The 13,647-nt window shown below is 46.6% G+C and overlaps 1 protein-coding gene across 1 annotated transcript; it reads left to right on the top strand.

The window, feature by feature from the left end:
• Positions 1-931: 931 nt before the first annotated feature.
• Positions 932-11,513, top strand: TRIM15 (tripartite motif containing 15). The gene is made up of 7 exons (XM_027525214.1): positions 932-1,425; positions 3,325-3,420; positions 6,980-7,210; positions 7,956-7,978; positions 9,188-9,303; positions 9,687-9,719; positions 10,757-11,513. The coding sequence occupies exons 1-7, from the start codon at positions 1,057-1,059 to the stop codon at positions 11,272-11,274; spliced, it is 1,386 nt and encodes a 461-aa protein (XP_027381015.1). The 5' UTR covers positions 932-1,056; the 3' UTR covers positions 11,275-11,513.
• The last annotated feature ends 2,134 nt before the right edge of the window (positions 11,514-13,647 follow it).

Genomic DNA, 13,647 nt, shown 5'->3' with positions numbered 1-13,647 from the left:
GGGGGGAAGGGAAGTCGATACACAAAGTAGCTGGAGTGGAAAGGGAGTGAGACAGGGTGGAGGACTGATCTCCAGTGGGGTTATGGGAGGTGTTTTCCTTGGTTTTATACACAGATGCATGTGAGCGGATGAAGACCCATGACTGTCTGATCCCCTTGTCCTGGCTGGGAGTTCAGGAAGGGCACGCAGCTAGAAGCCAGGAGACTTGAGTAGACTGCAGCCTTGCAGCTTTCTAGCTCTGTGACTCAGGAAAGGTCACTTTACCTTTCGCTTTACATTTCCTATAATCATCACCTGCTCTCAAGGGCTGTTATCAGATTGGATGTAACAATACGAAAATACTAAGCCTTAGATAAATGTGGTTGAACCTGTTTATCTTTTTTTTTTATTGACTTTTCTAAATTGTATCAACACAGATCACTTTTATTATGCTTTTTTGCCTTCTCCTTGCTGCAGTTGAAAGCTAAAATGGAAGTGCAGAGGAGGGGTCCTGGTGGGCGATCATCACACCTGCAGCATTGAGCAAAGCCCCCAGAACAATCTCCCGGAAGTGAGCACTCCCACTCCAGCTGGACTTTGCCGCTGTGTGCACACCTGTGCACACCTCAGGGCCTGAAGTTTATGGCTCCCACCTGCTCAGCCAGACAGGAAGCAAGGTCTCCTCCCCAAATCTCCCCACCCGCCAGTGGTCAAGGGAAGGATTCCAGGAAACCCCATCTCCCTGTGACCTCATGGTGTGCTCTGTTCCCCACCCCAGGGGCCGGAAGGACTAGGACGAGGGGAGAACGGGCTGCCAGGGCCACTGTTGGGGAATGCTGGGTAATTCGAGATGCCCTGGAGTTTGAACCCACTCAGCTGATAAGTGGTAGCCGGGACTCTGGGAAGCACAAGAGGTGGAGCCAGGTGGCTTTTCTGTCCGGACACCCCTGCCTTCCCCTCTCTCAGCCTCCCATTCCTTTCCTCTGTGATTCATGTAAAGTGATTCCATTTCAGGGAAAGAGGGTTCATGGGGACTGAGGCAGAGGCCTGAGAGGACGGGCTGGGGAAGACACCGTGATGCCCGCGACCCCCTCCCACAAAGGGGCTACCTGTTCCAAGTGCAAAGGGCCCCTGGAGGATGCAGTGACCACCGCCTGCGGACACGCCTTCTGCCGGCTGTGCCTTCCTCCACCCTCCCAGATGGGGGCCCAGCCCTCCGGCAGGGTCCTTCTCTGTGCCCTCTGCGAGGAGAAGGAGCCGAGAGAAACCCTCCTGGTCCCTGTGCCCCTGGGCCCTCTCGGGGAGACTTACTGTGAGGAGCACGGCGAGAAGATCTACTTCTTCTGCAAGAATGACGCTGAGTTCCTCTGTGTGTTCTGCCGGGAGGGTCCCTCCCACCAGGCCCACGTCGTGGGCTTCCTGGACGAGGCCATCCAGCCTTACCGGGTAAGAGGCATGGGATCAGCTCGGGCCATCTAGGGCAGGACAGTGTCCCGAGGTGGTGAAGGGGATGGAGCGGAGAGCTCCAGGAAGAGCCATGGCTGGATATGGCCATGGTCCATATCAGGAGACCAACCCCAGGCTGCTGGGACCTGGGGCAGCCCCAGGCTGAGTGAGACATGGTTCCTTCCATTTGGATGTGTGGCCATTCACAGTCTTGGAGAACTTCAGCTCCAGCCCTGAAGGGACCCCACAGTGATGGAGCACAGAGCATTCTAGCCACGGCTTCACTGGGAAGGAGAGAGAGCAGCTGTCCTCCTGCAGGTCATGGGCAGGGTGGCCTTGGTCTCCCCGGATCCAGACTGGGTATGGGACCTAGCAAGGCCCCGACGGCTGGGGCTCAGAGGGGAGGCAGGATGGGGAGGTCATCCTACAAGAGCTGCTCTTCTTTTCAAGAAGTGGGGTGTGGCAGTACAGTAGTTCCTCTGGTCCTGGGGACACTATCCACTCCTATCTGCCCCTCAGGTCCCTCTTGTCACCCAGTCACCAGGTCTGGAAGTGGCTTCCCTGGAACCATCTCTCATCTTTCCCTCGGCATTATCCCCACAACCACCATGGAATCCAGGCTGTCCCCGTCTGTCACAGAGGCTCCATCAAGGGCCCTGTCTGCACTCTCACCTTTCCGGTCACCCTCCAGTCTGCTGCGAGGCAGAGCCTCCCAAATCACAAAGCCCATCATGTCGCTCCCCTGCTCACAACCATCCTGTGGATCCTGACTCTGTGTCTGAAGAAAGCCCATGCCTTTAGCATTCAAGGCCACTTGGATTCAGGATCCTGCCTTTATCTGTCAGCCACCTTCTCCAGGCACGTCCAGACAGACTGACCGTTATATACCTGCTGTTTGCTGAATTAACACTCTTTCCTGCTTCTAATACTTTTTAGTAGTTTCTTCTTCTTGGAAAGCTTTCCACTCCCCTCACTCTTTTTTTCCCCCCCCTTAGTGTTTTCTTTTTTTTGTATTGGGGTATAGCCAACTAACAATGTTGTGATAATTTCAGGTGAACAGTGAAGGGACTCAGCCATCCATATACATGCATCCATTCTTCCCCGAACTCCCCTCCCATCCAGGCTGCCACATAACATTGAGCAGAGTTCCATGTGCTATACAGCAGGACCTTGTTGGTTACCCATTTTAAATATAGCAGTGTGTACTATATATATTTAACTATTTTATATATATAAAAATATATATACTATACATATTTAAATATATCAGTATTGATCCCCAAATCCCTGACTATCCCTTCACCCCACCCTTCCCCCTGCCAGCAACTGTAAATTCACTAAGTCTGCTTCACTATTTTTTTTTTTTAAGCCATTTTACCAAATTTTAAGTGTACAGTTCAGAGGCATTAACTACCTTCCTCCCCTTCTCTTACCCAACTGGAAATTTGTCTTTCATGGCCCATTGTAACTGGTAGCTGCTTTCTACAACCTTCCCTTGCCCCTGCAGGCAGAATTGCCCCCTCTGCTGTGCACCCATCTCACTGTGTACACACCTCAATTGTTGCATTTGTCTGTATGTCATTCACTTGTGACAGACTCCATCTCTACATGGTGGTCTTTTTTTTTTTTTCTTCTTCAATTTTTGAGCTGAGCAGCATGGCTTATGGGATCTTAGTTGCCCAATCGGGGATCAAACTCTGGGCCCAGGCAGTGAGAGAGCCAAGTCCCAACCACTAGACCACCAAGAAAGTCCTGATAGTGGTCTTTTATAGACAAGAAGTGGGTCTTTTTTTTAACCTTTGACTTCTTCAGCACATGACGATGTGCCGGGAACATGGTAGACAATTGAGTCAAATCATGAACTAAGCTACCTCCTTCTGCCTATTCTTCTATCCACAGGACCGTCTCAGGAGTCGGCTGGAAGCTCTGAGCACGGAGAGAGATGAGATTGACGACATGAAGAGCCGGGAAGACCAGAAGCTCCAAGTGCTCCTGGTAAAGGCCACATCCCCATAGGCCGTCTTCTCCTTTGGGGATTTTCTTTTCTCATTTTTTGTTAATTTTCAACTCTGTTCATTTTCATCTCAGTTTTCACAGAGCTTTCTATTTGGTTGTTTTCCAAATACAGTTTTGCAGTTCTTTTTTTTTCTCCTTCAAATTAAGCTTTTTCCTGTTTTTTCCATGTCTTTAAACCTTATTGTTGGAGAAGGCAATGGCACCCCACTCCAGTACCATTGCCCGGAAAATCCCATGGATGGAGGATCCTGGTAGGCTGCAGTCCATGGGGTCACAAAGAGTCGGACACGACTGAGCGACTTCACTTTCACTTTCCACTTTCATGCATTGGAGAAGGAAATGGTAACCCACTCCAGTGTTCTTGCCTGGAGAATCCCATGGACGGAGAAACCTGGTGGGCTGCAGTCCATGGTGTCGCACAGAGTCAGACGTGACTGAAGCGACTTAGCAGCAGCAGCAGCAAACCTTATTGTTAGTATCTGAAGGTTACGTGATGTTTAATTTCTTTTAACCCTTCATCTTGGTAACTTATTTTCTTGTGCGCTTTTCTGTGGGTCTCACATTTCGGGTCCCGGTCTCACATTTCGGGTCCCACATCTGGGGTGGCTCCAGTCAGCACCTTTCTTTGTTTATTCCGAGGGGGCAGGGTGGGGACGATCCACACGGGAGTGAGGGCCATGTGATCAGTCAAGTATCTGGATGGAGCCCTGGCCTCTCAGTTTGATCGCTCTTCTGGATCCTGCTCTTAATAACTTCTGGTCCTGAGACATTCCCCAAGCTTCCCATCAGCTCCGTCGGACATTTTAAGGATTCTTGTAAACTTTGAGAATTTTTGGTTGTCTGCATTAGACAGCTTTTGGGAATAAGTATAATTTTGTTCTAAATCATCAAATATCCACCTAGCATCCACGAATAAAATGTCTCACAGAGACACTCGTGGCAGAACAGAGTCTCATAAGAAATCCTGATTTTCTTCATTTAGAACACCCCACCCCACATATCATATAATAACATTACTTGTAGAGTGTAATTATTTTCTATATATTTATTTTTGGCTGCACTGGGTCTTCGTTGCTGTGCACGGGTTTTCTCTAGTTGTGGGGGGCTCTCTAGTTTCAGTGTGTGGACTTCTCTTTGCAGTGGCTTCCCTTGTTGTAGAGCGTGGGCTTAGTTGCACTGTGGCATGTAGGATCCTCCCCGACCAGGGACTGAACCCATGTCCCCTGCATTGGCAGGCAGACTTCCAACCACTAGACCACTAGGGAAGCCCTATAATTATTTTCCTAATACTTGAAAGTGTTTTTATGGTTTGCACAAATTTCTGATGTGATAATCCTCCACTTTAATGAATAAGGCATGTACATGGCCAGAATTACTATTTTTCTTTTCTTTCTTTTAAGGGTGCATTTTCTCCTTCCACCCCAGCTTTTATTAAGGTATACTTGAGAAATAAATATGCAACATGATGTTTTGACAAATGTATACATTGTTTCGGAAAAGGCAATGGCACCCCACTCCAGTACTCTTGCCTGGAAAATCCCATGGATGGAGGAGCCTGGTAGGCTGCAGTCCATGGGGTTTCGAAGAGTCGGACACGACTGAGCAACTTCACTTTCACTTTTCACTTTCATATATTGGAGAAGGAAATGGCAACCCACTCCAGTGTTCTTGCCTGGAGAATCCCAGGGACCGGGGAGCCTGGTGGGCTGCCGTCTATGGGGTCACACAGAATCGGACACGACTGAAGCGACTTAGCAGCAGCAGCATACATTGTTTCCTGTGACCTTAAGGTAGTTTTGGTAGAATTAGGTGAATTTAGTCTTTTATCTCTAGTCTCAATGCTTCCTCCTTAGCACTCCTTTGACTCTGCAAAAGTAATATCAGTTTGGATTTGCTATTTAATCCAGTAGCTATTTAAAATGATCCTAAATTCAATTTTCTTACAGCTATATAGTACTTATTAGTTATATCTTAACTAATATTTTTATTGTCATTCCCAGTGCTGAGAAAATATGACCTATAGGATTTCTGCTGTAGGATTTCGTAAAGTAAATGATACATTTTTAGGCCTAAAACCTTGCAATATTAAAATAATATTCTGTAGTATTTGAAAGTTATGTCCATATTCTGATAAGTGCTCAAAAGTGCTTTTCATAAGTCTACCTGACTAGTCAAACTTTAGAATAAAGTTATTTAACACATTGTGTTTATTTGTTTTTAAAACTCACTTTATTTAAACAAAAATTTTACCCATTTCTCCCACTTGGAAATCCCCATTTAGGGGTTTTCTTAGCAGACTCTGGGGCAGCTTGTTATCTGGTGTCCATTGCCTGGCTGGGAAGAATGGGCAGACTGTTCTTATTCACCTCCCTGACTTGCTTCTGCCGCTGTCTCTGCAGAAGGGCATTTGGGGTCAAGTTGAGGAATCCCAGAATATCAGAGCTGGAAGTGGTTCTGGCATCTTCTAATCCAAGACCCATTTTGCCAGCCATTATTTTTCAGAGCAGAAACTTCATGTCCAGAAAAGTGATGCTCCCAAGGCCACATGGAAAAGTCCAAGCTCATGATGAAATGACTAAAGCCTGGTTCTCTTAACCCTTAATCCATTGCTCTTCCCATTACAGTCTGTCTACCTGAAAGCATTGCCTTCACATAGGAAGCCTGGGGCCAGAAAATGTATGCCAGTGTCTGCATGCTAGGACTGATCACAAGGCTGACCCCGAGGACAGTGGGCTGATGGTGTGGCAGTATCTGGCTCCCTCCCATCTCTTTTCTTGTGCTACAAAGTTCTCCAGGAGGAAATCCACACTGTGGAATCTCTGACCAAGGAGAGAGAGTCTGGGGACAGGAAGATCTCCAGCATCCCTGAATGCCCATCAAAACATGCCCTGTAGATGGCAACCTCGGTGGCTAAGACCAACACCACACCATTCTCTCACACAGTGCATGCATGTTCAGTCATGGACACGACCCCATGAACTGTAGCCCACCAGGCTTCTCTGTCTGTGGAATTTTCACAGCAAGAATACTGGATTGGGTTGCCATTTCCTTCTCCAAGGGATCTTCCCGACCCAAGGATCGAACATGTGTCTCCTGTGTCTCCTGCATTGCAGGTGGATTCTTTACCACTTGAGCCAGTAGGGAAGCCCTCTCTTCTCATAAGTTGTGCTCTAATCACAGCCTCCTCTAGCTTCAGTTGCTCTCTAAGAGATCATCTCCACCTGACTCTAGAGATGGTATGGGAGGGTTAGGATGGTATTGCAGATGTGGAAGTATGTTTGAAAATCCAGGCTCTGAGAGCATGATGTGCATTATTATTAGAATCTCTAGGCGAGATGAGAGCATGACTCTCATCCTTGGTAAGTTTATCCTGACACCTACCTACTTGTATTAATACCATAATATTATTTGGGAGGATGAATCTTGGAACTGCTTACTCCCTGACCCTTTTAATCAACAGTAAGGATATAAACGAGGCTCCGGGAACCCAGCTCTGTGAGTTTCTCCCTAACCATGCCTGTCTTTCTACCCCTTGCAGACTCAGATAGAAAGCAAGAAGCAGCAGGTGGAAGCGGCTTTTGAGAGGCTGCAGCAGGAGCTGGGGAAACAGCAGCGCCTCCTCCTGGCCAGGCTGACGGAGCTGGAGCGGCAGATATGGAAGGAGAGGGATGAGTATCTCTCCAAACTCTCTGAGGAAGTGGCCCGGCTGGGTGCCCAGGTCAAGGAGCTGGAGGAGAAGTGTCAGCAGCCAGCAAGTGAGCTTCTGCAAGTGAGAGACACCCCACCAGCTCATGGGATAGGAGAGGGAGCCCACAGGAAGGGGACACCATGCTGGGGGCTGGAAGATGCTGGAGAGAGACAGGAAAGGGAAGCGGAGATGATGTGTAATGAGAGGGACTGATGGTTATTGGGTTCCTTTGGCCCAGGGAGGTTACAGAGATGAAGTCTCAGAAGAGCTGGATGACTTTCCCATGTCACATACAGTGGTCATGCCAAAGGCTTTGGAGTCTGATGGTCTTGGGCTTCAGTGTCAGTCAGCTCTGCCAGCTGTGACACTGGCAAATCTCATAACCTCTCTAAACATGGGGAGATAATTTTGTTGCAAAGACCATAAAAAAAAATTTCATGCAAAATGCTTACCATAGTCCCTGGCTCACTGAAAGGACTCGGAAAACAGTGCCTGTTGTGATTATCACTACATTATCCTGTTTCATATCTTCTGGCTGGTAACTCAAGGCCTGGTCCCTGCTCTCCACCATCTCCTAATGGTTGGAGGCAGAACACACTCCTAGGATGAGGCTGAGACAGAGGAACCAGCTAATGAACTGACAACACAGTCCCACGTGAGTAAGGAAGCATGATGTAAATGAGCAGTCTATGAGTAGGTGATTAAACAGATCAGCTCTCTGGAGGGGAGAGTTTTGAGCTGATATGAAAAGGAAGAAAGGATGTACAGAAGCCCTGATGGGAAGGATGTATAGAAACTAAGTGCATTTTTTTTTTCCCTTTTGTAGGATATCAGAGTCAACCAGAGCAGGTAGGCCCCACTCTCCCAGACTGAAGCGGGGGAGGCATGCATTGTGGGACTGAAGGTGCAGGCTCCTACACCTCGCACCTACATGTGGTTACCCAGAGAAGCAAAAGCACTTCGACAGACACTCTGTCATCCTCTCACACACAAACAGCCCCAGTTTACTCAGGTCTGTATGCTAAGGCTCCTTTTTAAACTGGTACTGGGGACACATTTTCTTCCCCTTAGAAGTGAAGTTATAAATAATAATCATGGGGAATTCCCTGGCATAGAACTCCATGCTCTCACTGTCTAGGGCCTGGGTTCAATGGCTGATAGGGAAACTAAAACCCCACAAGCCATGTGGCACGGCCAAAATAGTAATAATTTTAAAAATTAAATAATAATTATGTTGAACTGATCCAGGAACATCTTATTTAATTCCTGAATTATTAGTGTTTGAGTCAGTATTTAACACCATGTAAAATGTCAGTCAAAGGGGAAATATTTAGTACAGAATATGAGAAGCACAAAACAGAAAGACCAGTCTATTCTTTCAATCATTTTTCCCACTCAACTTGAGACACAGTGACTAGGGAAGAGTCCTCATGTATTGTTGCCCATGTGTGTGTAGGGGGGCTGAAGTCAGGTGCCCATGAATCAGGAAGTTCTCTAAACATACTTCCAAAGAGTGTCAGAGATCTAGATCTAGAAGAGTTTTTCTGAGGTCTTCATGTCTGATGAAGAGGAGAAGTGCTTGTCAGTCACACAGAGACTGATAAGCAAAGACTGAACCGGAACCAGCATTGAGGTCTTTCTCACTGCGGTGTAGGATTTCTTTCATCTCCTTTTTTCATCCCTCTTCAACCCCTTTCCCTTTGTACCAAACATCATGCAAATTAGATTGTTTAAGGCTGTTTTTCAAATGGCACTGTACCGCCCTCTAGAGGCTAATAGGGGTGGTGATCTTTTCTCTTTTGGTCCCCAGGGGTACATTCTCTTAAAGCACCTGTATCTAATTCCTGAGAAGTGGTTACCTAGTTCCTCTTAGGTCTAGCTGAAAGGCTTCTTGCTTTAGTAACTCCACATTACCAGCAAAGATAAGAGATGTCACTCAATCTAATTATTCACCACAGATGCCAAGATTCTTGAGTCAGATTTTAGCCTCATTGGGTCTGAATGACCCGAACATTATTTTTGGAATTAGAACCTAACTGGTTACCACCTTGTCTGCAGGTGTGAGATGAAGACTTTTGTGAGTCCAGAGGCCATTTCTCCTGACCTTGTCAAAAAGATCCACGATCTCCACAGGAAAATACTCACCCTCCCAGAGATGATGAGGGCGTTCTCTGGTAAGTGAAAGGGGACAGCAACTTCCCCCATTCCCATCAGTTTCCCATCTGCCTTCCATGAAGCTCCATCTTCACCTTCCCAACCTGGCTCAAGGCGTCTCCCATCCCTTAAGCCTTCCCTTAGTGATCCTACTCTGCCCAGAGAGACCATTCCTTTGAGCATCCCCTCTCCCCAAGGATGGGAACGGCAGAGTCAGGAAGGTGAGGACATCATCTCTCTCACAGCAGAAGCCCCCTTTCTTCTGTCCTTGTCCTCACATTGTTCCCAGGACACACTGTGCTTATTTATTTGAAATAAGAACTAATAAGTCCTATAAATCTAATAATAATAAGGCCTATAAGAAGTAATAAGTCGCAGGTCTTTCTATTTTTGCTTCCCTCAGAAAATCTGGTGCATCATCTGGAAACAGAATCAGGTAAACACTTGGGGGCCTTGGGAGCCATTTTTTCATTTATCCCTTCGTGCACTCATCCATCCACTCCAAGACAGAAGGACAGAACAATTAAACATACAAACTCTGGAGCCTGGTTGCTTGGGTTCTCTGTTCTAGCTTTTGCTAGTTATGAGACACTGGCAAGTCATTAAGCTTCTTTGTCCCTCTTTGTACTATTATAATTAATATAATAGTACCCATCCCATAAGTAGTTGAAGGTAAATGAATTCATGTATTAGTAAACTTAGTATAATACCTGGCACATAGTAAGTGCTCAATTAATATTAGATTACACATACATATTATTTATTTAAAATACTTATCAAATGCTTGGTCTTTTTGCCCAAATTTGTCCTAGACTCTTTATTGACCTGGACAAATACTGTACAATTCTTTAAATAGCATTTACTTTTAAGCTTCCCTGGTGATCCAGATGGCAAAGAGTTCACCTGCAATGCAGGAGACCCAGGTTCAATCCCTGGGATGGGAAGATCCCCTGGAGAAAGGAATGGCAACCCATTCCAGTATTCTTGCCTGGAGAATTCCATGGACAGAGGAGCCTGGTAGACTACAATCCATGGGGTCACGAAGAGTCAGACACAACTTTTAAATTGGTGCTTAACTGAGAAACTATTTCCAAAAGCATCACCTTATTCTGCTTCTCAAATTTAACTTGTAGAAAACTCAACTGTGGGGGGTGGGGGGGGTCTTACTAAAATGCAGATTCTGATGCAGTAGGTCTGGGTTAGGGCCCAAGATTCTGCATTTCTAACAAGCTCCCAGGCAAGTGATGGTCCTGATTCATGGACCCCACTTTGAGAAGCAAAGCCTTGCAGCACCCCTTGCCGGTCAGGTATAGATGTCATCCTCTGCCTCCTGGAACAAAACTGAGGTTCTGAGAAGCGGGACAATGACAGGCTGCACAAGGCGGATGCTCTTTGTACCTCCCACTCACAGTGCTCCCTCTAGGGGCATTTTCGGAGCCGCCAGTTCTGATGTACACGCCTTCCTCCCAATAGGGGTCGTCACTCTGGACCCTCAGACCGCTAGCCGGAGCCTGGTCCTCTCCGAGGACAGGAAGTCTGTGAGGTACACCCGGCAGAAGCAGAACCTGCCCGACAGCCCCCTGCGCTTCGAGGGTCTCCCGGTGGTGCTGGGGTCCCCCGGCTTCTCCTCGGGACGCCATCGCTGGCAGGTGGAGGTGCAGCTGGGGGACGGCGGCGGATGCACGGTGGGGGTGGTCGGGGAGGAGGTGAGGAGGAAGGGGGAGCAGGGCCTGAGCACCGAGGAGGGCGTCTGGGCGGTGGTCCTCTCCCACCAGCAGTGCTGGGCCAGCACCTCCCCGGGGACCGACCTGCCGCTGAGCGACATCCCGCGCCACGTGGGCGTCGCCCTGGACTACGAGGCGGGGCGCGTGGCCCTGCTGGACGCCGACACCCAGGCGCCCATCTTCACCTTCACCGCCTCCTTCTCCGGCAAAGTCTTTCCCTTCTTCGCTGTCTGGAAAAAGGGTTCCTGCCTTACTTTAAAAGGCTGAAGCAGGCCTTCCGATGGGCAGTGAGGCGCCCGGGGGATCCAGCGCCGACCCTTGGACGATTCGTTAGGACATGGGATCTCCAAGTCCCTATAGTTTTGTAATTTTTTTCATTTTATTTATCGTATGTCTTTCAACTCTCGAAAGTCCCTGGTCACCCTGCTGAGGCTCCTGCCTTCTGTGCACTCCCTAGGGAAGAACCAGAGACAGGCAGGTTGCCACCAGGACACCAAAGTTGAGTAGTCAGTGGTGTTTTTTTTTTTTGGTTTGGGGGGGACTAAAATAAAACTTCTTAAAGTTTCGAAATAACTATCATGGGAAAAGCCAGAACTGTGTGGAGCTTGCATTAATGTATCAAGTTGACTGTTTTTTTTTTTTTGGACATACACATGGAGATGCTTTCGTCTCTCTGATCTTAGAGTCTCTTCATCCAGCCCCAAGTGGACCCAGGTCCCCTTTCTTTCTGGTCCTTTCTCTTGTAGAGTATGTCCTAATAAAGTGTGCAACCCACCCAGACTCCTGCGTCCCGTGTGTCTAATCGGTGCTGCTGGGGTGGACAGAAAGGCCAGTGGAATCTCTGTGACCAATACATATCCTGTCCTTTTTACTCAGGACTTGCCTGAGGGCAGGCTAGCCAGACCTTACTTTTCAATAAGAGGAGGCTTGTGTTCAGTTCCAACTCACCTCTTAAACATTTATTATTGTTACTGTTGTTATTGGACACAGAATCTGACTACACATTCAAGTAAGTTCACAAAGTATGAATCTCTGTAAGAATGATGACGATTCACACACTACCACCATCACCACCTCGACTATACTTTCTGATTCTAGCTCTCTCCTTTCAAGTTTAACACTTATATTCCCATCCTCCCATCCCAACCCTGGAAAAAAAATCTACCTTCTTCCCCTATCAGGGTCTCTCTAGTAGAAATCTATGTACAAAATTACCTTTTGTATCCTATGAGCCCTGTTCCTGAACTATGGGGTCAGATGTTTTCAAGATACTCCAAGTGCTTGTACCCTGTGTGAACCGCATTACTAAACTGTAATATGAATCATTGTGATGTGAATAATTACCGCCAATTTCAGTAGATTAATATAAGTCCTTGATACAAAAGAAGCGAATCCGAGGCTCTTCTGTCATCACAGGCAGAACCACTCTGTGTCTAACCCAGAAAAAAATCAAATTGTTTGATTGTCCAACCTAGTACTAGTAGTAGTGAAACATGAAACCTGAGTTCTGTTCACAGAGCTGAAGAATAAATTCTGCTAACTCTCGAACACTCACACAGGCAAAGTTTATTTTAGAAGATAGAGATACAAAGCCTTCAGTATAGACACTGAGAGGGGGTGAAGAGGCCCCAAAAGGCAGGGATTACAGCAGTTTTGTATCTTTACTAGTATTGATCTGTACATTTTTGGTTGGCTCATGACTTTAATATATGTCATTTTTTGACCAACTAGTTTAAATGTCTCAATGTCCAGTTTGTCAGTTTATGGTTTTCTTGGATCCCCCAGTTTCTCAGTTTCTCCAGACATTGCGACGCCATCCCTTGACCCTTTCTCAAGACCCCAGCTCATTAGTTAGGAGCTAGATGTCTGTTTAGGAGCTAATTGTAGCTAATTGTCTACCTGGAGTTTTTCTCCTTGATAAACTGGACAGCAGTTAATGATTGTCTTTTCCTGGGTCTGAATGTTTTATGATCCTCCAGACCAGGGAAGCATTCCTCTGAATGCCTGAAAATTGAGTGAGATGCTTACTTAAGAAGAGAAAAATTGAATTTAATAAAAATGAATTGAGGTCTCAAAGTCTTATACTGTCTAGCAATTTCTGCTTCAGCTGTATTACCTAATGTTTATTATAAAAGCTGTATCAATATATACTCCTGGTTTTTAAAAGATTCGAACATTTTCAGAGTGAAAAGTCCCACTCTCCTTACTTCCTCTTATCACATCTCATAAAACCCTGGTTAAACATTTTGTGTATACTGCCAGTTTTGTAGACAAGTGTATTTAACCTTTTTTTTTTAACGAACTTATGAGATTATTCCATAAATACTCTTTGCAATCCCCCTCTCATGATACGCAACACATGCCTCATTGTAACATTTGTCAAATATTACCCAAATCAAAAGTTATTTTTCAAAAATACATATCTTCCTTTGAACATTTTGACAAACCTGCGAAATACAGAGGACTTACTTTGTTTTTCTCATCCCGTGGCTGAGAAAACTGGCACAAGTTAAAGGAACTGTCTGACAGGCTTCTCAGCTGGTCTTTGTAACCTGCGGGAAGTGGAATCCTCAGGCCGGTGACCTGATGAAGAAGCTCAGACTTGCCAGACAGGTCGATGGGGCTTTGTTTCTTTTCCTC

The sequence above is a fragment of the Bos indicus x Bos taurus genome, chromosome 23 (genome assembly GCF_003369695.1).
Source record: "Bos indicus x Bos taurus breed Angus x Brahman F1 hybrid chromosome 23, Bos_hybrid_MaternalHap_v2.0, whole genome shotgun sequence".
In the NCBI taxonomy this organism is placed as follows: Eukaryota; Metazoa; Chordata; class Mammalia; order Artiodactyla; family Bovidae; genus Bos; species Bos indicus x Bos taurus.
The sequence above is the reverse complement of the archived record's forward strand: the minus strand, read 5'-3'. Positions and strand labels throughout refer to the sequence as shown.